Raw genomic sequence first — 26,749 nt, 5'->3', positions numbered from 1 at the left:
CCTGCTCTGCCAATGAGACACACACACAAGTCCCCGGGCAGAGATGACATGCACCTGAGGGAGCTGGAGAAAGAGCTGGCCAAGCCTTTTTCACTCATTTCCCAGCAGCTCTGGTAAACTGGAGTTCCTGTTGACTGGAAATCAGTAAATGTGATGCCCATCTATGAGAAGGATTGGAAGAAAGATTCAGGGAACTCCAGGCCTGTCAGCCTGACCTCTGTACTGGGGAAGGCCATGGAGCAGATCACCCTGAGTGCTATCCTACAGCATGTGCAGAATAACCAGGGGATCAGGCATAGACAGTGCACATTTGGGAGAGGCAGGTCCTTCTGTGACAAAATGACCCACTCAGTAGATGAGGGAAGGACTGTGGATGTGTGTTTCTAGACATCAGTAAAGCCTTTGACACTGGAGAAGCTAACTGCTCACAGATTGGACAAGGGAACTGTTTGCTGAGTGATAAACTGGTGATGCCCAAGCCCAGAGAGTGGTGGGGAATGCAACTTAATCCAGCTGGGGCCAGTGTAGCAGGACATGTCCCTTGCCACAAGAGCTTGCTAATTCGTGAAATAAATCACTAAAGATCACTTGTCTTGCGGTTATTCGGGTGCCATGGAAGTGACACTTCTAGCTAACAATAAACATCTTGCTGTGGAAGCTAGATTGTGGAAAGATAAACTGGAATTTCTGACAGACACTTTACTTCACAATCTATTAAAGCTACACCAAACTCTCACAAAGCAGAAGTCTTCTGCACATTCCCTGGAAATGTGTGGGGCTTTCCCCTCAGTTGGAATGCTGGTTTTGTGGTTAGTCTCTCGAGGGTTGAGTGAAAGGATTCTGTGCACACTCTTGCCAGTTCAGTAGTAAATCACATTGACTCCTAATCGATACTATTTCTTTCCTAGCTTTAATATAGGTACCTTTATGTTGTCCACTGTTTTATGTAATTTACTAGTAGTTTTATACTGTGTAGTAAGTAACTCTGTTCAAGAGCTTTTGTCTGTTATCTCCTATCTATTCAATAAATAACTCATTTTATAATAGACCTGATCTGCCACTCTTGGAACTTGCGAGCCAGAGCAGTTAAAGTGCAGGCCACCTAATTCAAGCTGTATCCAAAAATCTTAGCCTAAGACAGGGCTTGTCTGAAGCTCCCACTCTATCCATAACAGCCGATTACTTGTGGGTGACCCCAGGGGTCAGTGTTTGGGCCAGTCCTGTTTAACATCTTTATTAATGATCTGGATGAGGGGATCAAGTGGAAGTCACACTGTGGCAGATAGGTGTTAGAGTCCTAGAAACATAGGATTCAGGGTTTTAGTGTATAGTAATACATATGAGTTAAGATGGAGGATTTGGAGTGTTGTCTTTGTGCTTCTTCTTCACTTTTTTCTTCCTCCTTTCGGGTTTGGGTGATCTTTTCTGGTTGGTTAGTGAAAGCCCGCATTGTGGACATTGAATGAACTTTAATTGGGTTATAAATAAAAATAACTTAGGTGTTCGGTTTTAATTGGTTTTGCTTATAGTTTAAAAGTCCTTGAAACAAGTTAGAAGTGGCCATTTTCTTGCCTTCTTAGACAGGGCTCACACCTCGTGAAACTGTAACTTAGATAAGAAATAATAAACATTCCAAGACCAAACTCAACATCTGTGTTTCCCGTGTATATTTATCCTGGCCTTGGAGCTGGAAAGAGGAAAGAAGTTCAACAGATATGTAGAGATATAAAAGAAAGGCTTCATAAACTCAGGCCTCGCTCTGCTAAATTACCAGCTAGCCTGTTACTTCGAAGTGACGCTAAGCAGTTTGAAAGTTCCCATGAGAAAGAATTAGAAGAATGAAAAGTCCATTGACACAACAACCCATTCTTGGAGACAAAAACAGGTTGCACCTGTAATAACAAGTAATGTGTTCCATAAGAATCAGTAGGAAAAGCTGTGGATGTTGTCTATCTGGACTTCAGCAAGGCCTTGCACACTGTCTCCCTCTGCACACTCCTGGAAAAGCTGGCAGCCTGCAGCTTGGACAGGAACCCAGTGCTGGGTTAGGAACTGACTGCATGGCCGGGCCCAGAGAGTGGTGGTGAAAGTTCTGCATCCAGCTGGTGGTCAGACACCAGTGGTGTTCCTCAGGGGTCTTTGCTGGGCCCAGTTCTGTTCAATATTTTTATTGATGACATGGCTGATGGTGTTGAGTCTTTCATTAGTAAATTTGCGGATGACACTAAGCTGGGAGTGTGTGTCCATCTGTTGGAAGGTAGGAGGGCTCTGCAGAGAGACCTGGAATGGTTGGATGGATGGGCAGAGTCCAATAATGTTTGATAATTCCAAGTGCTGAGTCTTTCATTTTGGCCACAATAACCCCCCGCAACACTCTAGGCTGGGGATGGTGTGGCTGGACAGCAGCCAGGCAGAAAGGGACCTGGGGCAGTGCTGGACAGCAGGCTGGACATGAGGCAGCAGTGTGGGCAGGTGGGCAAGAAGGCCAATGGCTCCTGCCTGGATCAGGAATGGTGTGGGCAGCAGGAGCAGGGCAGGGATTCCTCCCCTGTACTCGGCACTGGTGAGGCTGCACCTCGAGTGCTGTGTCCAGTTCTGGCCCCTCAGTTTAGGAAGGACGTTGGGACATTTGAGCGCATCCAGAGGAGGCATCGAGGCTGGTGAGGGACTTGGAACACAAACCCTGTGAGAAACGACTGAGGGAGCTGTGGTTGTTTATGCCAGAGAAAAGGAGACTCAGAGGTGACCTTATCGCTCTACAACTTCCTGAAGGGTGTTTGTAGTCAGGTGGGGTTTGGTCTCTTTCTCCAGGCAGCAACTGACAGAACGAGAGGACACAGGCTGCGCCAATGGAAATATAAGTTGGATATTAGGAAGAAGTTTTTCACAGAGAGAGTGATAAAGTACTGGAATGGCCTGCCTGGGTAGGTGGTAGAGTCGCTATCCCTGGATGTGTTTAAAAGAAGACTGGATGTGGCACTTTGGTGCCATGGTTTAGTTGAGGTGTTAGGGCATGGGTTGGACTTGATGATCTTGAAGCTCTCTTCCAACCTAGTAATTCTGTGATTCTGTGAAAAAGTATGTAAACTAACTAAAAATAAACAAGTTTGATATGCAAAATACCATGTACTGACCAATGAACTGAGTGTATTGTTAACCAATTAGATCTGACGTAGTGCCTACTGATAATCCTATAAAATATGACCTATACAATAAAGATTTGGCTTTTTTGGCATGAGGAAACTGAATCCCATCTGTTTGTTACAACACTACACTAAGTTCACAAACGACACCAACTTGTTTGGGAGTGTGAATCTGCTGGAAGGCAGAAAGGCTCTGCAGAGGGATTAGGACAGGCTGGATTGATGGGCTGAGGACGATGGTGTGACGGTCAACAAGGCCAAGTGCTGAGTCCTGCCCTTGGGTCACAACAACCCCATAGAATGCTCCAGGCTGGGGAAGGAGTGGCTTGAGAGCTGCTCAACAGGAAGGAAATTGGCAGTTCTGGTTTGCAGCCAGCTGGATTTGAGCCAGCTGGACTTTTTTGCCAGGTGGGTAAGAAGGCCAATGGCACCTGGCCTGGATCAGCCACAGTGTGGCCGGCAGGACCAGGGCAGTGATTGTCCCTCTGCACTGGGCACTACTGAGATGCCACCTCAAGTTGTGTGCCCAGTTCTGGCAAGAAATTCTGCAAGAGAGACATTGAGGAGCTGGAGCAAGTCCGGAGAAGGCAGTGGTGCTGGAGAAGGGTCTAGAAAACACATCTTTCCAGGAGCAGCTAAGGAAACTGGGATTCTTTAGTCTGGAGAAGAGAAGGCTCAAGGGAAGCCTCACTGCTCTCTACAACTGCCCAAAAAAAAGTTTTAGTCAGGTGGTCTTCAGTCTCTTCTGTCCTTTCTCAGATGACAGGATGAGAGGAAATGGCTTTAAGTTGGACCAGGAGAGGTTCAGATCAGATATTAGAAAACCATTTTACTGTTAGAGTGTTCAATCATTGGAAAAATTTCCCCAAGGAGGTGGTGGAGTTCAAGAGGTGCCTGAATGTGGCACTTGGGGATATGGTGGTGGTGGTGGGTTTTGAGTTCTGTATTTCAATGGTTCTTCCCTGTTTCCCCCGGCTCGATGAGTTGGGTGCTGTCCAGGCCTGTTACCCTTTCTGTCTCTTTTTCTACCTCTCCTACCCCTGCCCTGTCCCTAGAAGCTTCAGTCAGCTGTCCATCTTTCCCCTGACCCTGCCCTCTGTTATGGAAAAAGCCCTGTCCATCTGTCCTGGGACCAATCACCTACTTGTTCCACATCCCCACCCCTCGGTTTTAAAAGCGGGCGCGAGCTTTGTTCCTTTGCTCATTTTTGTATCCCCTCTTGGGGAATAAAGGTCTCTAAAAAATCGTACGAAAAGAAGTCTTCTCTAGTCCTTGCTCCAAAGTCTAGGTACCGCAACACCTGTTGCTGTAGAAGAACAGCCTTGTTCTGCACAGTTACTTAAATTTGCTGGCAGATTTGGGATCGGTCCTTGGCAGAGCTGTGATTCAGAGCTAGCTGGGATTCTTCCAGCCGTGTCATATGGTGCTGTTGGATTGACTGTTGGACTAGATTATCTTGAAGGTCTTTTCCAACCTTATTGATTCAGTGATTCTGTGCCTGTGATCTGCCAGCAGGTCAAAGCCTCCAACTTTGTGCTCTGGGGATGTTTTCTCAGTAGTGTCCCTCAGTGGGACCCATTAGCATACAAGAAACTTCACAGTTTGAATCCAACTTTGGTTCCCTTGCCAGAGGCACCACAGGCCAGGGGGGCACATCCGGGCGAGTGTGCCTGGGTGTGGGGCTCCCTGTTGTGGGCAATGAGGAGGGGCTGCAGAGGCTCTGCAGGACTGACAGGATGGGCTTTGGGGCTGTGTGGAGAAGGTGAGGGACCTGGGCTGCTGCACCTTCAGAAGAGGAGGCCCAGGGCTCATCCTGCAACTGCTTGAAGGATGGTTTCAGAGGATTCTAGGGAATGGGAAGAAAAGGAATCCTCCACAAAGAGCACCTTGGAAAGCTCAGACTGGAAGTGAGGGAAAACAAAACAAATTTAGTGGGTAGAATCTTGGTTCATGAGGTGTCCCAGCATGAGCCTGGGCCATGGCCTGGCTCTGTGTGCCAGGAGCCGGCAGCGCTGGGTGCAGGGAGCCCAGGGAGGGCCCAGAAATGCTGGGTTGAGAAATGATGGGGGCACAGCGAGATGGGCGAGTGCAGCCGGCCAGGGCACAGGAGCAGCACGCACAGGGGGCACAGCCTGCAGGAGAGATGGCCAGGGCTGGGCAGGGCTGGCAGGGCCACAGGCACCCAGGCCTTTGTCCCCTGGGCTCTGGCAGCGCCTCTGCAGCCCCACAGAAGGAACTTTCCTTTCAGGGCCTGCGCTTTGGCTCTGCCTTGGCCCTCCATGAGGAGGCTGGCAGGGCTTGCAGGTTGATGCCATTTGTCCTTGCTGCCCCTGCCATCCCCCTGCCCCACAAACAGACCCGAGCCACCTGCGAGGGACAGGCCCTGCTGTCCCAGCCTGGGCTCAGGGCTTGGCCTTTCTGCTCTCTCCAGCCAGCCCAGGCCTTGCTCAGCATTGCAGTTCCCTGCTCACAGCCTTGGGCTCCCTGCAATCCTGCCCTCAAGGATCTGCTCTCAGCAGTCCCTGCGCAGCCTTGGGCACTCCCTGCCCTCAGTGGGGCCCAGGGATGCTCCAGGGGACTTGGAGTTTTGCTTCTGACTCCTTCAGCAGCTTCTTCAACCTTCTCTCAGTCCCCGAGGGTCCTAGACTCAGCCCCAAATCTACCACAGGCCTCAATAAAATACAAGAAAGCCCTCAGGAGTTCTCTTTTTTCAATTTTCTTCAAGTTTGCAAGGCTTGTACAGCTAATTCGAGTACATTTGTAGTGTTGTTATGAAGGAAGATTTTGAAGTGCAGCCCCTGAATTTTTTCATTTTAGGAAAGGGAATATTAAATTGTTTTTCATTTCAAAGAAGTCATAATAAAAACATTCTCCAAGTGATCTTGATACTGAGTATCTCCTGAGGAGACCTCACCATTTCGGATATTGACCACCTGGGACTTCTGTCACTGTTTCTTGCATCAGACTTCATGAAATCATGTAATCATAGAATATTAAGGGTTGGAAGGGACCTTAAACATCATCTAGTCCCAGCCCTCCTGCCATGGTCAGGGACACCCAACTAGAACAGGTTTCTCAAGGCATTACGCAACCCAGCCTTGAACACTAGCAGGGTTGTGAGGTATCCACGACCTCCCTGAGTTCCCAATCCCTTCTCCACCCAGCCCATAGCTGTGCCTGGTTTTGCCCTGACCCAGGTCTAGGACCTTGCACTTGGCTTTTTTGAACTCCATAAGGTTTGCACAGATCCACCTCTCAACCGTGTCCAGGTCTCTCTGGATCCACCTCTTCCCTTCAGCATGTGACTGCACTACACAGCTCAGTGTTGTCAGTGAATGCGTGTTGGGGGTCTCTTAGAGGTCTCTTCCAACCTAGTCATTCTGTGATTCTGTGAAAACAAAATCTGTGCTTGCCTGGAAAGGAGTGCCCTTTACAGACTCTTTACACCTTTAACAGACTCCCACAAGAGTATTACAATTCCTCTGGGATTGCACTTTGCACTTGCCAAAATTTTACAAACAGTTTCACTCTCTCCAAACAATCTGATTGGAGGAGAGGCCCCATAAACTGTAGGGGAAGCTGCAATAGTCATGTGGCAAGCACTTAGTAAAGTAGTGGAGATTCCACCTGAATCTCAAAACTGTCTTTTTAATTAACACTGCCGGTTGCATTTTCAACCAAGTATATTTCCTTTCTTTTCTGTTTCAAAGGAATGCTGAATGAACTGCACATGGATGGATGGATTAGGATACACCAGCCTTGAATGTATATAAGAAATACTGTCATTGGTTTTAGCTGTGACACTATTTTTGCTATCCATCATTATCAGGAGACATAAATTTAGAGGATGGTAGGTTGGATTTATGATACTATTCTATGATCTGACAATGCAATTCCTCCCAACTCATAATCAAGGTGCAAATGACCATGGTCTCAAGCTTATGTTAAGTACACCACAAGTGTTGGGATTCCATCCAAAGATAAGGACATTTTGAACCTTGTTGTTATGGTTGTAAATAGAGCTGAATAATGAGTGGGAATTGGAAAAAACTGATGACATAGGAATCAAGACCAGTCCTAACACCCATGACATTTCTGGAATATTGGCACTCCAAGCAATGCCTGGAGAAGGAATAAAAATAGGCTGTGGAGCAGTCGATGGGTCTTATCAAAAAACCCCACTGAAATTAAAATATACCATATCGATTTTACTAAACCAAGGAACAATTGTTGTTACCAGAAATCAGAATCAGATTTTTGGTACAATTTCACTTTTACACAACCTCTGCTTCACATCTTGTTCAAGGGAAAACTGGGTGTAGAACCATCATTTGATTTTTTAATTGTAGAATCCAAATAGTGGAATGTGGGTACAACAGGGTGGCCATGGATAGAGGAATATCTGCTTTTTGACATGCCTATACCTGGCCTAAATTTATCTACAGTAGTACTGCACATCACCTTCTACAAACAGGAGTGGACTACCACACATGAGAGTGAAAATCAACACTTCCCATCTCTAAAGAGAATTAAAGGAGGCATCATCCTGATAGAATGTCGAGTTCAAAATAACACCAAGTACATGACAACAGTCTTACTGTTACAAACTGTGTCAAAGGAAAAGGTGTTGCAAGTTATGCCAAAGGGAGAAACAACATATATACCTGCTCTTTTAAGCATGAGTGGTGGCACACCTTTAGAATACTCCATCCAACACTTGTAATGTGTCTCTGGACAGATCACAGAACCACAGAATCACAAGGTTGGAAGAGACCTCCAAGATCATTGAGTCCAACCCAGTCCCAACACCTCAACTAAATCATAGCACCAAAGTGCCATATCCAGGCTTTATCTTAAACACATTCAGAAACAGTGACACCACCACCCACCCAAGCAGACCATTCCGATACTTTATCACACTTTCTGTAGAAAACTTTTTTGTGATATCCAACCTATATTTCCTTTGGCATAGGTTAAGACTGTGTCCTCTCATTCTGTCAGTTACTGCCTGGAGAAAGAGACCAAACCCCACCTGACTACAAACACCCTTAAGGAAGTTGCAGAGCAGTAAGGTCACCCCTGAGGTGCCTTTTCTCCAGGCTAAAAAACCCCAGCTCCCTGAGTTGTTCTTCACAGGATTTGTGTTCCAAGCCCCTCATCAGCCTTGTTGCTCTCTCCTGGACGTGCTCAAGCGTCTCAACGTTCTTCCTAAACTGAGGGGCCAGAACTGGACACAGCACTCGAGGTGCAGCCTCACCAGTGCCGAGTACAGGGGAAGAATCCCTGCCCTGCTCCTGCTGCCCACACCATTCCTGATCCAGGCCAGGAGCCATTGGCCTTCTTGCCCACCTGCCCACACTGCTGCCTCATGTCCAGCCTGCTGTCCAGCACTGCCCCAGGTCCCTTTCTGCCTGGCTGCTGTCCAGCCACACCATCCCCAGCCTAGAGTGTTGCGGGGGGTTATTGTGGCCAAAATGAAAGACTCAGCACTTGGAATTATCAAACATTATTGGACTCTGCCCATCCATCCAACCATTCCAGGTCTCTCTGCAGAGCCCTCCTACCTTCCAACAGATGGACACACACTCCCAGCTTAGTGTCATCCGCAAATTTACTAATGAAAGACTCAACACCATCAGCCATGTCATCAGTAAAAATATTGAACAGAACTGGGCCCAGCAAAGACCCCTGAGGAACACCACTGGTGTCTGACCACCAGCTGGATGCAGAACTTTCAGCACCACTCTCTGGGCCTGGCCATGCAGTCAGTTCCTAACCCAGCACAGAGTGCTCCTGTCCAGCTGTGGGCTGCCAGCTTTTCCAGGAGTGTGCAGAGGGAGACAGTGTGCAAGGCCTTGCTGAAGTCCAGATAGACAACATCCACAGCTTTTCCTACATCCACCAGGCGGGTCACCTGGTCATTAAAGGAGAGCAGGTTGGTCAAACATGACCTACTCCTCTTAAACCCGTGCTGGTTGGGCCTGATACCCTGGTCATCCTGTAGATCCTGTGTGGTGATACCCAGTATAAACTGCTGCAGTACCCTACTGGGTTCTGAGGTCAGGCTGACTGGCCTATAATTACCTGGATCCTCCTTCCCACCCTTTTTGTGAATGCGTATCACACTGGCCAACTCCTCTGGAACTTCACCAATGAGCCAGGACTGTTGGGAAAGGACGCAGAGCAGCTTCACAAGCTCATCTGCCAGCTCCCTCATCACCCTGGGCTGGATCCCATCTGGGCCCATGGATTATGAACATCCAAGTGGCTCCGCAGTTCTCTGCTGCCTCCTCCTGGATAACAGGGGCACCATTCTGCTCCCTGACACCATCTACCAGCCCAGGAGGGCAGCTGTCCTGAGGACAAGCCGTCTTCCCACTAAAGACTGAGCCAAAGAAGGCGTTAAGCACTTCTGCCTTCTCCTCATCTGCAGTTCCTAAGTTCCCTCCAACATCCAGTAGAAAACAAAGGTTGGTCTTACCTTTCCTTTTGCCGTTTATATATTTGTAAAAACATTTTTATCATCCTTTACAAGAGTTGCCAAATTAAGTTAGAACTGAGCTTTGGCCTCCCTATTTTTTTTCCTACATGCCCTTGCAGCCCCCTTAAATACTTCCTGAGAGACCTGACCTTTCTTCCAAAGATAATACATCCTCTTTTTTTTCCTTACTTCCTTCAAAACCTCCTTGCCCATCCAGGCTGGACGTTTGCCTTATCAGCTCATCTTTCAGTACACAGGGACAGTCTGTTCCTGTGCCCTCAAGTTCTCTGCTTTGAAGCATGCCCACCTCTCCTGGACTAGTTTGTTTTTAAGGGCTGCTTCCCAAGGAACTCTCTGAATAAGTATCCTAAATAGGCCAAAGTCTGCCCTCAGGAAGTCTAATGTAAAAGTCTTATTGATGTTCCTCCTGATTTCACCAAATATTAAGAATTCTACAATTCCATGATCCCTGTGCCCCAAGCAGCCCCCAAGCACCACATCTCCCACCAGCCCTTCTCTATTTGCAAATAACAAGTTGAATATAGTCCCTCCCCTGGTGGCCTCACCCACCAACGGTGACAAAAAGTTGTCCTCCACACACTCCAAAACCTTCCGGGATTTCCTCTTTTCTGCTGTATTACATTCCCAGCAGATATCTGGTAGGTTAAAGTCACCTACAAGGGCAGGTGATCCTGAAACATTTTCCAGCTGCTTATAGAATAATTTGTCCTCTTCCTGGTTATAGAATAAACCTCCTCTGCCTGGTTGAGTGGACAATAACAGACTCCCAGTAGGATGCTGGCCTTTTTGGCCGTCCCCTTAATTCTTACCCATAAGCATTCAACTTCATCATCACTAGTTCCAATACCTATGGCATCAAAAGCCTCCGTAATACAAAGGGCCACCCCTCCACCTCTTCTCCCTTTCCTATCTCCTCTGAAGAGCTTGTTGTCATTCAGTGCAGCACTCCAGCTATGTGAGTCCATCCCACCATGTTTCCATCATGGCAACTACATCATACCTTTGCTGTTGCACCATGGCTGCCAGCTCTTCCTGTTTGTTACCCCTGCTGCGAGCATTAGTATACATGCACCTCAGCTGGGCTACTGATTTCACCTCTAACTCAGGTTTACCACCCTTGGGCCTGCTTCCAGACAGCCCAGTTGCATCCCCTCTCCCCTTTGAACATAGTTTAAAGCCCTCTCAATGAGTTCTGCCAGTTCATAAGCTAAAATCCTTCTGCTCTTAACAGAGAGATGGAGCCCGTCCAGTTCCAGCAGGCCAGGTGCTGAAAACATTGCCCCATGATCAAAGAATGCAGGATTCTGCTGATGACACCAACCCCTGAGCCACTTGTTAATAATGTAGTCTCTCTATTCCTTTCATTGTTTTTCTGTGCCACCAAAGGGACTGAACAGAACAGTACCTGTGCTCCTGCCCTATCAAGCACTTGAAAAATGCCCGAAAGTCCCTTTTTATTGCGCTGACATTCCTCTTTTCAATCTCATCACTGCCAACATGGATTATCAGCAGTGGGTAATAATCAGAGGGCTGAATCAGCCCAGGGAGACTCTCAGTAATAGCCTGTACCTGGGCCCCAGAGATATGGGAGAACAAATAGGGGACAGAACAGAGAGCGCAAGGGAGCCTAATGATATCCTGGCCTTGGTGAGATATAGGCCATGGGATAAGTGCCCACAGACATGAGAAGAACTGGGAAAGTGCAGCATATGCAGATATCAAGGTTCGTCAAACTATGTAGTTTTGTAAGGTTGCAAGTAACGCAAACAGCAGGCTAATTCTGTAACTAGTGGGAAATCCTTGCTTAAGAATGTGACTGCTTAGAGCTGTAACTGCTTGGAGCTGCAACAGTATATAAGACTGAACTGAGAGGAAAATAAAGTACTTCAACCCCTTTTTGCTTGCACTTCAGTGACTTCAACTCAGACTCCAACTTCTTTTTGCTCAGGTCTCTGATTTCTTTTTCCTTGGGCTTCTTGCTTGGGCTACTTTTTGCACCCCTCCTTTGAAGTCCCATCTCTCAGTCGCATGGCACAGGGAGGCAACAGGCACCCCTCCCTGTGGGTTGGGTCTGGTCTACGTATGGGGCCCTCTATTCCTCTCAGATGGGAGTCACCTACCATGACTACCCTTCTTTTCTTTTCATGTTAGAGGTGGTGATCTGTCTGACAAATGAAGTGTAGCTGGGAGGCCCACTGGGCAGAAAATTTTCTTCCACATCATCTGGCTGACCCTCTAGATCTAGGGCCTCAATACCTACTCTGAAGTGGCACTTGGGCAGGTAATGGGGGTCGGGAGGAATTGTTATTACCTACTGGAGTAGAGACCCATCTCCACTCCCCTTCATCGACCAAGTGTCCTCCTATTGCCTGGCAGTGGGAGGCATGGGAGTCCTCTGACTCCTGGTGGGTCTCCATCAAGGATGGAAGGGCAGAACCCCACCAATCTATTTCCCTTTCACTTTCCCTAATACTCCTTAGTCTTTCAACTTCCCCCCTAAACTCAGCCAGCAGCAAAGGATCATCTACTTGTTCACACCAGAGGCAGGCTTCTTCTATAGTGCCCCCGGTACCACTGATAAGCTCAGACACTCTGTACAGAAAGGGGTCTGGACAGACACATCCTTTATGGAGGGTTCTACCTGGCTATATACACTTTTACTAATTGCAGTTTTTGATCGTGTAGAAACCATTACTAACAACCACCCCCCCCAAAATCAACCAACCAACAGAACAGCAAATTAAGAACCCCACTAACAGGAGGAAACCTGCAGCCCTGCCTGCTTGCCCTGCCTGCACAAACTGCCGTGCTATGCCCTCAGAGCCGTGTCACGCCCATTTGCCTGCTCCAGGTCACTGCGCTCCAGGTCACCGTGCTTCCTAGAGCCTTCTTTTAATCAGCCTGCCGCTCGCTGGAGGAAAAACCCCGCCCTGTGCCTGCGTGACTAACGAGAGCTCAACTCTCGGTCAAGCTTGGGTCTTCAATTCTAAATTGTTGAAGAAAAAATTTAACCACTCAGCCTTCAACAACTCCACCTCCTATGGAACTGTCTCTCACATATGTAACATTGGTCCTTAACAAAAGTAAAGGACAATAGCAAGTGTTACTTAACCCAACACGGTCTCTCAGACAAGTTAAGCTGTTAATGCACAATAATGTTTCTACAATCCAACCAGCTTGCTCACTTGCAAAATGGTTGTGAAAATGAGTTCTCACTTCATCCAGCTGAACCAGGATGGATGTGACTGGCATCCTGCTGTTAAGAATGACCCTACAATATTGGCTTTCGTATTTATATATTAGCTTTTGCATGTTGTTATTGATTGTAAGTATTCAAATATGGCACAATTTATAACTCCTTCTACCTGCTTGCTAATAGAACATAATCTATCATTTTAAGTATGCACTGTATAGCCCATAGAAATAGCAGTGTGATGAATATATTCCATCTATGTATACACCGTTAGCTTATGGAAATAGTGGAGTGATGAATGTATTATACTATAACCTTAGCAAACATAAAATGTTAAAATAATTCTATGTAATTAAGAGAACAATATAAAGCAATTATGTTGTTTCCCATAGCTGCTGACTGACCTCACCAAGTGATAACAGTGGCACAAACAAGAGCACAAGAAGAGAATTATAGAACTTACTAACTCCTCTTATCAAGGAAGTGTGAAACAACAAGATAAAACCACAAGAGGAAATAAAATATATTGACCTGATCTGCAGGATGTCATGCAGATAAGTTAGAGTGTAAAACCAAAACAAGAAAGAGTTCCTGCAACACCAAAAACTCACAAGAATGTTTGAATAATGCATGAAACTTATATGTATGCACCTCAGAAAAGTATATAGATAACACTGCCTTAATTTACCGGCATGTTCTTTGGCCAATAGCCAGGAACACCCCAGCACTGGACATTGTCTCTTATTAAACTTTAAAACATATTCTAAAGAGTGAACTTTTATTTTTCACACTGGGAACAGGATTGGGAGTTCTAAATGGCATAGACTCTGAAGTAATAATAAACAAACTAGTCACAATTAACAATTACTTAAATAAACTGCAGCACCCTCTATGATCTTCCCTTTTGGCTTTGGGAATTAATCAATGGCTTCTGACAGATATACTACCTCAGAGGGAGAGAATTAATGAAAAGGACCATTAATTGATGATAGATGTACTTAGTGTAGTCAAACTACTATCTCTTTGGCATTCAGCTGCATTCAAGCTCATCTGTGGATGCAATCAATGACAGCTGCAGTCATAGGGGAAGGAAAAGAAGGTACCTTATCTACTGAAATTCAAAAGGTCATTTGGACAATGCAATTAAATTTGAAAGGAAATTCCAATCCTGGTGGTATGCACTCAGTTTTACCTATGACCCCATGAGCAGCACAGATACAGCTTTCATGTCAACAATGTGCAATGCTTTGGTAAATGAAATGTACCAAATCATTGCATTACATTTAAATCACAATGGGACTGTACTCTATCCTCTGGAGCATAGATTATAGGCCCCAAAAGATGGAAATCAATGGCAAAGAGTCAATATCAACACATTGTGCAAGAGCAACAAGGATTCATTTGTGAGAGTAACACCATCAAGGCCCAAGTCATTTGTCTTGACACTGAGCAAAATGTTTGTCATTTTGAGATTCATCCCAATGAAAACTTGGAAGCAGTACTTGCGTATATTGGTAAAGGATGCACTTGCATGAGAACTTCTTGCAATTTTTTATTTATAGATAACCTTACTGTAGATAATCACTCTAATATTTGTACTTGTTTCCAGGATGAGATTTTAGTTTTCTAGCTTCTGTTATATCCTATCAATTTCTGGAATCTACACTCTGATTCAAGATTTACAGCCTATGCTGATTGTTATGAACTTCACACTGGTAAAGGAACTGTTACAACATGCAGACCTAAGATGTTTGCAGAAACAAACTCAAGAGAATGGGCAAAAGACTTTGGTTAATGTCCATCATGACATGGAAGACATACATCATGTGATGAAGTAGGTGAAGAAAGATGGAGAACACTGATGATGAGACACTCTTTTTGGATTGTCACCTACAGCTACCAGAATTTTCAGCTGAATGTTTCACTCAGTTGCCATTTTATTAAAAGTAACCCTTTAGCTTTTTGTTCTAATATTGCATTGTATGTTAAAGTTTGGATGATTATGAAACAATGAACGTACTGACTACCCCCATTAGTACTAAACAATCCATGCACTACAGCTCTAGTAAACCATCCACACAATCTCAAAACATGAAATATGCTCAAACACTAGCTATTGAGAAGTTTGAGTGACAATAGTCACAGGCTGGATTATGTGGGAAAATGACTGGAGACCCTCTGGACACGTAGCTGAAGACACAATTAGAGGAAACTGAGGAGTTATATTGGCATCTTAATATGAGTTATAACCACATGGAAATTATGGGGCAAAACAGCTGCTGCTCCCTGGATGGAATGCACTTGGCAGGGCTTGAAAACTATTCCAAAATGATTCCCCATCCATACACACCTGCTGAGGGGGACAGAATGGAGGGTGGGACAGAATGGAGACACCACAGGCAGGCTCTGTGGAAATCCTTGCAGGGACAGGAACTCAATGGTGCTTTGTAGCTGATAAGCCACATTCCATGTGTCAGCGAGGTAAGATAGGGACATATGTCCTGATGCAGAGCCAGCAACTATGGTGAAATCCCTCTCCTTAGATGAACTTGCTTCATTAAAGCCTAATAATAATATTAACACACACCTCCATCCCAAAGGTGCCCACCCTTGAAGTACCACTCCCTCCTTACTGGGCATGAGCTCTGTATTCTTTTTGATTGTATCTTTAAAAGCAAGGTGAGAGGATTTTACACCCATCAGTAATGCAGGTACATATTGATTTCAGTTACTCAAGTTCCACCTAAACACAAAGAAATTGTGTAAGAGTAAGTCAAGGCTGGGATAAAAGTTGGTGAAGACTCAGTCATAACCGCTGGGATCAGTCAAGAGGCTAAAGCTGTCTTCTCCCCGACTGGCATGCCTATTGGGTACGAATCATACTCTGTGTGTGCTGAGCATTCACTTGGAGATTAAAGCTTGTAGGTATAGTCCTACAAGTATATTTTTGCAGTCAGGCACTATCACCAACCTTCAAAACTGAACTTGTCACGATTTTATATTAATAACAAGAGTTATTCCATTAACTATCAATGTGACTACTTCTGGAGCACTGGTAGTTGCCAGCAGCAGGGAACAAACTCCAATAAAGAGGAAGAGCTGCCGATGGCTCTTCCTTTTCCCTGACTCAGCTGAAGACCTCCTGATCCAACAGGCTGGCTCAGTGCAGGGTTCCCCTAATGGGATACTGACAGATAGGGCACAAGGGTCTCAGCTTTCCTGAGGCACTGACCAAGGGTCGAGTAAACCCCCCTTCACTAAGGGGGGAAGAAGCCTCTCCATTTCAGGTGATGGTCACTGGTATTAGCTCAAAAGAGGGAAAATTGTGAGCAAAGAAAGGGTAAATTCTGCACAAGCTGAAGTCTTGAGAGCAAAGTATCTGCCTTGCAGATGTGCTGCAAGGAAGCCTAAATAAGTAGCAGCAGCAGCAGCATCTCTTTATTTATAAAAGGTGAAACAATGACCTCATAATTTTCACAGCTTGTCTGAGCATAACACAGCCTAGACAAATGATGAAAAGTAAAACACTATTTTAAAGCAGCAAATCCATGTTCCAGAGAATTCCCTGACATAGGAGTAAATCCGTGATTTACTCTTAGATTCACTTTCTGGTTCAAACCAAACCCACCTGATCTCCCATTTGAGTTCACTGGACATCAGCTAGAGCTTGGGGAATGTTTCTTGTTCTGCTGATGCCTCCTTTGGTCCCTTTCACTGCTGTTGTCCCTCCTCCCTGAGTAGCTCCCCAGGTGAGGATGTGCTGCAGGTGCAGAGCAGATTCCCCTGCAGCCCTGGAGAAGAACAGAGTGAGGAAGGTGTTGCCTCTGTGTCCCAAGTGCCTCCACCTGAGGGACTCGCCCCATGGAAAAGGACCCGGAGCAGCTCCTGAGGGACTCACAGCCCCACAACCCATCTCCCCCAGGAGCTTTTTCATCAGGTTTTCTCTTCCTGTCTCTTTGAGGTGGGAGTGATGGAGCAGCTGGGGGGGGCACCTGGGGTCAGCCAAGGTCACCCACCCCAGACTCCCCCACTTTTAGAATCCCAGGCGGGTTTGGGCTGGATGGGACTTCAAAGGTCACCTCGATCCATCCCCTGCCATGGGCAGGGATATCTTCCACTATCCCAGGTGGCTCCAAGCACTGTCCCACCTGGCCTTGGACACTTCCAGGGATGGAGCAGTTGCAGTTTCTCTGGACAACTTGTGCCAGGATCTCACCACCTCATAGGGAGGAATTTCTTCCCAACATCCCATCTAAGCCTGCCCTCTGGCAGGTGAAAACCCTCCATCCTATCCCCTGATAAAGATCCTCCCAGCTCTCCTGGAGGCCCCTGTCTATATTACATTTTATATCTCTACTATATTTATACCTACATACATAGCAGCCCAAAAAGTGGCTCAGGCACTCCATGACTAATTGTGGCCACCTGAGGTGGCTCCTTTTGGGGAATGTGGGGCAGTGCTGTGGATTTGGGCAGATCTATGGGATATTTTAGATGGCTTCAGGAGGCTTTAGAGGCAGGTTTGGGAGGGTCCTCAGCGTTTATAGGGTGTTCATGGCGGGGCTATGGAGCATTTTGAGGAGACTCTAAGGGTACTTGGGAGAGTCTGTAGGGGATGGAGGGGATGGAGGGTGTCTCTGGGGTTGGGGGGGGCTACAGACATGTATACTTCAGGTCCCCAATGTCCTCCCCACCTCTTCTGCACCTGACAGGATTTGATCTCCACCTGTCAGGGAAGCTCACCACGTAGACTGTTCCCGACTCCCATGAAATTTATGATACGTGCAACATGCAGGAATGTTTTTCCTGCAATTTCCCTGGCTCCAAGAGGGACCACGGGAGCGACACGAAGAAGTGGGGACGCTTGTCCATCGCCTATATTGGCAATTGCAGTTTTGATTCAAATTTTAATTAAAGGCTGAACTGTTGCTGAGACTGTGACAGGGTCAGGGTCTTTCTCTACAGCATCGTCATGACGCCAATTCCCAGAAGACACTTGAGGGGGGCTTGTAGGATCACTAAAGGCTCTGGAGGGACATTTAGGGGTCGGGAAGGCAGCTGCAGAGCACTTGGCGCTCCGAGGGGACACGTAGGGGGCATTTTGGGGGCAAGTAGGGGACGGGGGGGCGGGAGGACTTAGGGATCCTGAGGCGCACTTGAGGGTCAGGAGAGAGAAAGAGAGAGAAACTGGGGGCACTTATGGGGCCCTGGGGAGCACTTACGGTTCAGGGAAGCACTTGGGGAGCGGCTGGGACCGTCCTTAGGGAACACTCCCGGCGCCGACTGCGCTCTCAGGGGCCGCGGGGCATGACGGGACCCGCAGTCCCGGCTCTGCAGCCGTTCTACGGAGGCCCCGCGGCATGCCGGGAGTTGTAGTCCAGGCAGTGAACGAGCCGGCGCGGAACAGGCGGCCAATGGCGGCCGGGAGAGGGCCGGAGGGGCTTCTGGGGGCTCGGGGAAAGTTTCTGACCCCCACCCCCATGACCCCCCACAGCGCACTCAGGGGCGGGGGGACACCAGAAGCCCCCGGCGGCCGTGGAGGTGAAGAAAACAGGTGAGCCTCGCCCCCACGGGTCTGGGGGTTCCCTAGCCCGATACGCCCAATATCCCCTCCAGGCGCCCCTACAGACTACCTAGTCCCCACAGACCACTGCCCTCCCCCCAGTCCTGTCCTGGGTCCCCCAACCCATCCCACAGACCCCTGGACTGTTAAAGACCCTCCCAAAGCCCCAGGGTCCTCCCCAAACCCCTTCCTGGACCCCCAACATCTTCCACAGACCTCCCCCAACACCCCTCCCCCCCCCACCCCCCCAATTCCACAGGCCTGTTCTGGACCCCCTATAGACACCCAGTGCCCCCCCCCAACCACTTCTGATTTCCAGTGCTCCCCATACACCCCCCAAAGTCCTTCTGCAACCTCAGAGGCCCTCCAAACACCCCAGAGACCCTCATGGACCCCCTAGAGACACCAAGTACTCCACCAACACCCTCTTTTGAGCCCCCAGAACCCCTAAATACTCTTGGGGACATATGGGGGGAGAGAGGACTGGGGGCAATCCCAAAGGTGGGGGAGGTAAGGAAGGAGATTTGGGGAGTCTCTGCACCTCTCTGGTGGAATTCTGGGGTGTCACTGCTTTATTGGCCCCACCATGGGTTGAGGGTACCCAGGTGGGCATTCCAGGAGGGTCTCGATGGCCCTGGGTGGGGGGGAAGGAGAACAAAGGGGGATTAGGGGCATTTCAGGGAGGTGCAAGGGCAGACCCTTGAAATTTGGGGGTGGGGGTGTCCTGTGTCCTACCGAAGGCGTCCCCTTATGGCTCGGCGGTGGCATCGCAGCATCCAGAGGAGGGGGTCCTGCAGAGGGCCTGGGGGTCCTGCATGTCACAGGGGGTGGCAGTCCCAGAAGTGTTTGCCCAGAGCCACAAGGGACTTCCTGAGCCAGAAGTGCTTCCCCAACACACAAGGGCCCCATCAGCCCCTAAAGGGACCCCGACCCACAAGTGGCCACCCTGGGCCATGAGGGTACCTCCAGCCCCCCCAGCGACCTTTATGACCACAAGTGACCCCATGACCCACAAGTGACCCTATGACCCTCAAGCGCCCTCCAGCCCTCAAGTGACCCCATGACCCACAAGTGACTCCCAGCCCTCAAGTGGCTCCCTTGCCCACAAGTGACCCCATGACCCACAAGTGATCCTGTGAGCCACAAGTGACCCCATGACCCACAAGTGGCTCCCTTGCCCACAAGTGACCCCATGACCCACAAGTGGCCCCCATGACCCACAAGTGACCCCATGACCCACAAGTGACCCCATGACCCACAAGGCCTCCTCTGGTGCCTCACCCAGTGGCTGCTGCAACAGTGCCCCCTGTAGGGCATCACGAGCACTGCTCCTGAGTGGCTGTGGGGCCTCACAGCGGTCACGTGACCTGAGGCCTGGCCATCCCAGGCGGAGGGACTCCGGAAGCGACTCCCTTGCAAGCTGCAGGGCACGCTGGGAGTCACATGGCCTCCAATCTGGCACACAGCGCAGAGCCCCGAGGCAGTCCTGTGGCTCCCAAAGTGGCTCCTGCCGCAAAGGTTCATGGGACTCCCGCTTCCCACAGGGTGGCGCTCCCTGGTGCAGAGATGCACAGCAGCGGCTGCTGATTTGCCAGGAGGCCTCGTGGGAGTCACGTGACTGTGAGTATAGTGCCCCTTGCAGGGTATCCAGAGAGCTGCTCCTCATTGGCCAGGGGGCCTTGCATGTGTCATGTGACTTCCAACATGGCTCCTTCCCCCAGGGTTCCTGGGAGACCGCCTGGGGTGAAGACGCCCCCTGGTGCTTGCGGAGGTGTCCCGTGATCGGCCATGGCGCCTCAGGGGGGTCACGTGACTCCCAGGGCACTGCCCCCTGCAGGGCACCTTGGGGAGCAGCAGAGCCCAGCAGGGCCCTGCTCACCACGGGCGTGTCCAGCGTTGGCTCCTCCCCTCGGCACCGCCTCAAGCGCCATTGGACGAGGGGGTCATCGAGCATTGACGAGCAGGGGGCGGGGCCAAGCGGAGGCGTCGCCTTCTCTGGCCCGCGGGGGCGGGGCCTGAGCAGGGCCTGGCTGGGGGGGAGGAGAGAGTTGGGGGAGGGACGAGGCCCCCGGAATTCTGACCCTGCACAGCCCGCCGCGGGGCTAATGGTCTCGGGGGGAATTTGAGGGGCTGAGGGATTCACTTATGGGCAGAATGGGGGATCCGGAGCATCCTGGGACCGGGTGTTGGGGGTCCCCGAGGCGTTCTTAGGGAACATGGGGCAAGGGAGGGAATTGGGAGGCACTTAGGGGTCTAGCGCGGCATTTGGGGGTCTAGGGAGCACTCGGAATCGGGGACAATACTCAGGGAACGGGGCAGCTGATTGGGGTCTCCAGGGGGCACTTGGGGATCCCGAGGGGCACTTGAGACCGGGCGGCTCTCCCACCTCCTTTGCACCAGACGCTCCATTCGCTGCTCCAGGCTGAGCCTCTGCGGGGAGGATGGGGGAGTGTCGCCAGGTCCCCCCGAATCCCCCCAAATTCCCCCCCGGGATCCCCCCGATCGCCCCTCGGCCCCCTCGGGACCCCTCAGGCCTCACCCGCTCCATCGCCCGCGCTCTGGTTCGGTTTCGCCCCAGTGCTGCCAGCTCGGGCGCTGATTGGTTAAGGGCGGGGACGGGCGGGCCCGGTGGCCAATGGGAGGCGGGGGAAGGGGGAGGCGGGGAGCGGGGGAGGGGTGGGGCCCTGGGCGGGCTGTGGGGGTCCCGCGGGGCCTGGGGGCTCTGGAGGCGCTGTGAGAATCCTTGGAGTATATGTGCGGGTCCCTGGAGGGGATTGCGGGTCTGGGGGCGCCCAGAGGTGCCCAGGGAGTTTGGGGGGTCGCTGGGGTGGTTTCGAGGGTCCCGGAGAGGTTGTTTGGGATCCCCAGGGAAAGGTTTGGGGTCGGGGGAGGTTGGTGTGCTTCTGGGCGTCCTGGAGGGGATTTGGCGGTCCAGAAGGGTCGAGGGGGTCCACATGTGGTTTGGGAGGTCCTTGGCGTGGTTAAAGGGGCAGAGGGCTGAGGTCCCGCTGACCCAGTCTCTGCCGTGGGCTCGCTAGATCTCCCCTGGAAACTGCAAACCCCCAAATCCCGACAGGACTCTGAGCTTCCCTTAGATCCGTAAGCCCATCCAAGGGAATGATACCAAAATTGGCTTGAAAATAAACTTTCTAACACAACTTGAAGCATTAGAAAGCAGACGTTCTTTATCTGCGCAGGGCACACGGAAGGATTTCTCCTTTAATGTGATGTGTGTGGTGAAACTTTACAACAGGGTATGGTCCTGGAGGGACCACAAATGGGTCTCTGGTGGTCATATTCACGAATGCTTCTGTATTAGAGGTGACTTGAACATTTTCCTTGGGTACATGCTGTTGCATCTTGGTACCTAATGCAACCCCCCCCCCTACATTCCTCATTACCTATTTCTCCGCTGGCTGCAGCTATGCTTGTGATCCACTGTGCATACTTTTACGTCCTTTCATCTTTTTTGCCAGTTAGTCTTTAAGCTCCATCCAGCACCTTCAGGGCAACTGTAAATTTCTCTTCTCCTTGTCATTTTTCAGGAAGCCCAAAACCCTTCCAGGGACCCCCAACGCCCCCCTGGGACTCCCATCTACCTGCAGGGACCTTGTGGTTTGGGGAGTTCAGAGGGCTGAGGGGGTCCCCGGGTAGTTTTGGAGGATCCCGATGTGGTTGTGTGAATGAGTTTGGGAGGTGTCTGTCTCTGGACAATTTTGAGGATCTCTGTGGGCTTCTGGGATTCCTCAGTTTTATGTCCTCATTTTAAGGCAGAAGCCCTTTAATTCCCTGTTTGCCCTCATCTCTCCTGGCTCCAGCTGATTTTCTTCAGCTTTTTCAGTCATTTGGGCCCGAATTTTCCATTCTCTGTGATTCCCCTCTGGGACTCCAGTCATTAATTTTGGGTAAAAAACATCTGGATTTGGTGTGTCCTTCCCCCGAGGTCATGGGGCCAGAGGGTACCATGGGGACAGTGATTCTGGGAGTTCAGGGAATTTGGGATAATTGCCGTGGGTCCCACAGCAGTTGTGACATCCCTGTGAGTCCCACACCTGTCACAACGTCCCTGTGGGACTCAGGGATGACTCTGTGGGTTTCACTCCTGTCACATCCCATCCATGACAGGATCCAGCTGCCAGCTCCAAATTCTCTGCAACTGTGGATCATGCCCCCTTGGCCCCTCCCCTCCATCCTGAAATTCTGCTGAATCTGCCCAAATCTGCAGTAAAAAATACCCTGGGTATTTTTATTTGGGTATAAAAAGAGTGATTTTGGGATAAACAGTCCGTGTCTGCAGAATCCCAGGAATTCAAGAGCCAAGGGGTTGGTGAGTGGGGAAGATTGGGGAGGTTTAATTCCCTGTTTATTCCTGGTTTTCCTTATTGTTTGGGGATGGGCGGAAACTGAGGCTTTTTTCTGACCAAATGTCAGATTTTTTATCCTTTCCCTTCTCCAATTTTATGGCTTTTGCCCCCTTTTCCCTACAAGTTTCATAATTTTAACCTTTTTAAGATCCCCAAATAACCCTTTTTCTTCCAAAATGTTAGGTTTTAAAAACTTCCCCCCCCCATTTTTAATTTTTTTGCCTGTTCCTCCTGAAATCTCAGGAGTTTGCCCTTTTTGTGCACTTCTCCAAATTTCAAATTTTTTCCCGCATGCCCAAAATTTGATGGATTTTTAACCCCTTTTTGAGGCGAAATTGAGCACTTGGGAGGGTTTGTGTGGGAGAAGGTGAATGAAGGGTTTTCCTGTATGTTGAGCTCCATCTTGATCCAAATTTGGGGGATATTGGGCAAAAAATTACCCACTTTGACTGAAGCTGGGGGCATTTGGGGAAAAATTCATCCTTTCCATCACATTTTAATGTGGATTTGGTGGAAATGGAGTATTGAGGAGGCATCAAGGGGAGGGGCTAGTGGGAGGGCTGTGTCAGCATCTTAACGTCATTTTGGCATGAATCTAGGTGATTTGGGTTTAAATTCATCTGGTTTTGGAGTGAATCTGATGGAGACTGATACGGCCTCAAGGTGGGGGGGAGGATGGGGTGGGAGGGATGGTTCCCTCAGCTGTTTAATTCTATTTTTACCAAAATAGAGGGGGATTGGGGGAAAAATATTTTGACCCAAAATGGGGCAATTTGGGAGGAAAAAGCATTTGTATCCAAATTTGGGTAAATTTGGGCTAAATTCCTGGAGTTTGGAATGTTTGGGGTGGATTTGGGGGCAGTGGGGGTCAAAATAACTCCCAAGAGGTTTCCATGGGGTGAAAAAAGGCATTTTGGGGTAATAAAAGGCATTTTGGGGTAATTTGGGGGTAAATTGAGGCTTCTGGAGACACTTCAGCACTCACATGGATTTTTCCCATAACATAGCAATTTGTAGTGATTTTAAGTGTTTTTCACAGGGATGGCACACCATGGGATCTGGTGGCTTCTCCTTCCCTTCTGTGGTATGCAAAACCCCTGTTTTCACCACAAAATCCCCAGATTTCCTGGATTTTCACAGAATCACAGAATTAGTCGGTTGGAAGAGAGCTTCAAGATCATCAAGTCCAACCCATGCTCCAACACCTCAACTAAACCATGGCACTGAGTGCCACATCCAGTATTTTTTTAAACACATCCAGGAATGACGACTCCACCACCTCCCCAGGCAGGCCATTCCAGTACTTTATTACTCTCTCTGTGGAAAACTTCTTCCTAATATCCAACTTATATTTTCCTTGACACAGCTTGAGACTCTGTCCCCTCGTTCTTTCAGTTGTTGCCCAGAGAAAGAGACCGACCCCCCCCACCTGACTACAACCACCCTTCAGAGAGTTGTAGAGAGCGATAAGGTCACCCCTGAGTCTCCTTTTCTCCAGGATAAACAACCCCAGCTCCCTCAGCCGTTCCTCATAAGGCTGCTATTCCAAGCCCCTCACCAGCTTTGTTGCCCTCCTCTGGATGTGCTTAAGCATCTCAATGTCCTTCCTAAACTGAGAGGCCAGAACTGGACACAGCACTCGAGGTGCAGCCTCACCAGTGCCCAGCACAGGGCAAGAATCCCTGCCCTGCTCCTGCTGCCCACACCATTCCTGATCCAGGCCAGGAGCCATTGGCCTTCTTGCCCACCTGCCCACACTGCTGCCTCATGTCCAGCCTGCTGTCCAGCACTGCCCCACGTCCCTTTCTGCCTGCCCACTGTCCAGCCACTCTGTCCCCAGCCTGGAGCACTGCAGGGGTTGTTGTGGCCAAAATGCAGGACTTGGCACTTGGCCTTATTAAACTTCATCCCATTGGGCTCTGCCCATCCATCCAGTCATTCCAGGTCTCTCTGCAGAGCCCTCCTCCCTTCCAACAGATGGACACATGCTCCCAGTGTAGTGTCAGCTGTGAATTTACTCATGATTGACTCAATCCCCTCATCCATGTCATCAGTGAAGATATTGAATAAAACCAGCCCCAGCACAGACCCCTGAGGAACACCACTGGTGTCTGACCACCAGCTGGATGCAGAACCTTCACCACCACTCTCTGGGCCCGGCCATGCAGCCAGTTCCTAACCCAGCACAGAGTGCTCCTGTCCAAGCTGTGGGCTGCCAGCTTTTCCAGGAGTGTGCAGAGGGAGACAGTGTGCAAGGCCTTGCTGAACTCAAATAGACAACATCCACAGCTTTTCCTACATCCACCAGGTGGGTCACTTGGTCATAAAAGGAGATCAGGTTTGTCAGACATGACCTACTCCTCCTAAACCCGTGCTGTCTGGGCCTGATACCCTGGCCATCCTGTAAGTGCTGCATGATAATACTCAATGTGAAAAAGGCATATTGTGTGTGTGGCTCTACACAGATATTTACTATATGTAATATGCTAGGTAGAAAAGTTATGCAATATTAACATTTAAATAATATAGTAAATGTAGTTTTAACATTAAGTCTTAGTAGAAAATTTGTGTGTAAGATATTTTCTTTAGCTCAAAAGAAAGAAAAGATGACCAGGAGGTTTTTAGTACAGAGATAACAGTTACAAGAAATCCTCTAGTGGAGAAGAATTTATGGCTCCTTATCAACAGAAGTAACCTCTTCAAAGACTTAAACCAGACTTGCAGACGCCAGGGAAAGTATGCATAGTAATGAGGAGGTTGCAGAAAAGACCGAAATTTCTCTCTAAGTTGCCCTTCTCCTTCGCAGCCTTTGTCTGGGAGGGAGGGGGGACGGTAGGCCCGGGCTACCTTCTTTGCTCTTATTGTCTCATTATTTGTCCTGTCTCTGAAAACTTTTTGAACTTTTATTATTGTATTAATTTTTTTTGTAACCAATTTTTATTCTTTATTAAATTTTCATAAATTTCAAAAGCGAGTGATTGGCGTTTATCACACTCAATATAAACTGCTCCATAACCTTACCAGGGACTGAGTACTTATTTCCAAACTTTTTAGCACATAAAATGAAATCCTGAATCCCTGGGCTTGGTATTGCCCAAAAATTCCCCTCTTCCTTCATTTTGCATTTACTCCAACAACTTCTCAGCTGTAGAGTTAATACTTTTAACAAAAAAACCCATTTTAAATATTTTTTAATGCAAAGTCTTTTAGATTTTTTTCCCCCTCAGGAACACCACATTAATTTTCATGGAAAATCCCCTTTTTCCTCACTTCCTGTAGAAAAAAAAAAGTGCACTTTGTCCTGGTAATTTCAGTTTACTTTTCGATTGTGGGTATTTTGGGGTTTTTTTGAGCTAAAATTCTGATGATCAGTTTTAGTGTTTCTCCAGAAAAAACTCAAAGATCTATATGCTGGATTTGTAATTTTTCTGGGGAAAAAAATCTATTTTTAAGAGGTTTTTTAAATGAAAAAAGTATTTTTATTTTCTCTTTTTTAATAAAAGCAGTTGGTTCCTAAAGATCCCCCCTCCTTTTTATTCCTCATTTTCCTGTTTTTCTTGTAATTTTCATTAAAACTTCTTTTCAACCCAATTTTAGGTAGTGTTTTAAATAAAAAAACATTTATTCCCCTAATTTTTTTTCTTTTTTTAATATTTTTTAAAAATTTTATTCACTAAGGGAAAAAAGCCCTCTTGAAGTGTTTTAGATTTAAGCATTTTTAAAGAAAAAACCCTCACTCTCTGTTCTAATTTTTAAAATTCCAATTGCTGATTTCCCTGTTGATTTTTCTTCAAAATCCCCCCTTTTTAAAAAATAACCCGTTTTAATGCATTATTTCAGAAAGCCTGCTTTAATCCTATTTTTTATTCACAGTCAAACCTCTTTATTCAAAATCTTTCTCCCAAAACACTCAAATTCCATTTTTTCAAAAAAACATAGCAGAATTATCTTTTCTTACCCAACATCCCCAATTACCTTTTTTTT

At 48.3% G+C, this 26,749-nt stretch overlaps 1 protein-coding gene and 2 long non-coding RNA genes across 7 annotated transcripts in view; 1 reads left to right on the top strand and 2 right to left on the bottom strand.

The window, feature by feature from the left end:
* LOC134562460 (uncharacterized) overlaps positions 1-18,197 on the bottom strand; it is a 27,455-nt gene extending 9,258 nt beyond the window's left edge. For all 3 annotated transcript variants that reach the window (XR_010083163.1, XR_010083164.1, XR_010083165.1), the window contains exons 1-2: positions 18,061-18,197; positions 16,467-16,629 (exon numbers count right to left, since the gene is read on the bottom strand). This is a non-coding gene — a long non-coding RNA (uncharacterized LOC134562460). The remainder of the gene's footprint in view (positions 1-16,466; positions 16,630-18,060) is intronic.
* Positions 17,878-26,749, top strand: LOC134562458 (uncharacterized). The gene is made up of 3 exons (XR_010083161.1): positions 17,878-18,392; positions 19,946-20,021; positions 23,805-26,749. It is a non-coding gene; the product is annotated as an uncharacterized LOC134562458 (long non-coding RNA).
* LOC134562410 (uncharacterized) lies at positions 18,709-20,993 on the bottom strand. Of its 3 annotated transcripts, none has more exons than XM_063419799.1 (5): positions 20,941-20,989; positions 20,788-20,831; positions 19,683-20,431; positions 19,137-19,285; positions 18,709-19,035 (listed from the first exon to the last, which is right to left on the bottom strand). In XM_063419799.1, the coding sequence occupies exons 1-5, from the start codon at positions 20,947-20,949 to the stop codon at positions 18,787-18,789; spliced, it is 1,200 nt and encodes a 399-aa protein (XP_063275869.1). In that variant the 5' UTR covers positions 20,950-20,989; the 3' UTR covers positions 18,709-18,786. The 3 variants fall into 3 exon arrangements, with proteins under 3 accessions (XP_063275869.1, XP_063275870.1, XP_063275871.1); XM_063419801.1 differs by having other exon boundaries at positions 18,711-19,035; positions 19,137-19,212; XM_063419800.1 differs by lacking the exon at positions 20,788-20,831 and having other exon boundaries at positions 18,710-19,035; positions 19,683-20,427; positions 20,941-20,993.

Source organism: Prinia subflava, chromosome 27, assembly GCF_021018805.1.
Source record: "Prinia subflava isolate CZ2003 ecotype Zambia chromosome 27, Cam_Psub_1.2, whole genome shotgun sequence".
In the NCBI taxonomy this organism is placed as follows: domain Eukaryota; kingdom Metazoa; phylum Chordata; class Aves; order Passeriformes; family Cisticolidae; genus Prinia; species Prinia subflava.
This window is presented reverse-complemented; position numbering and strand designations above follow the sequence as displayed.

Excerpts from the sequence above, each read along its gene's own strand:
- LOC134562410 (XM_063419799.1), bottom strand. Across the intron at positions 20,432-20,787 it reads GAGCGTCTGGTGCAAAGGAG|CCAGGCCCTGCTCAGGCCCC; the intron begins GTGGGAGAGCCG and ends CCTCCCCCCCAG. Across the intron at positions 19,286-19,682 it reads ACTGTTGCAGCAGCCACTGG|CACTTCTGGCTCAGGAAGTC; the intron begins GTGAGGCACCAG and ends GTGTTGGGGAAG.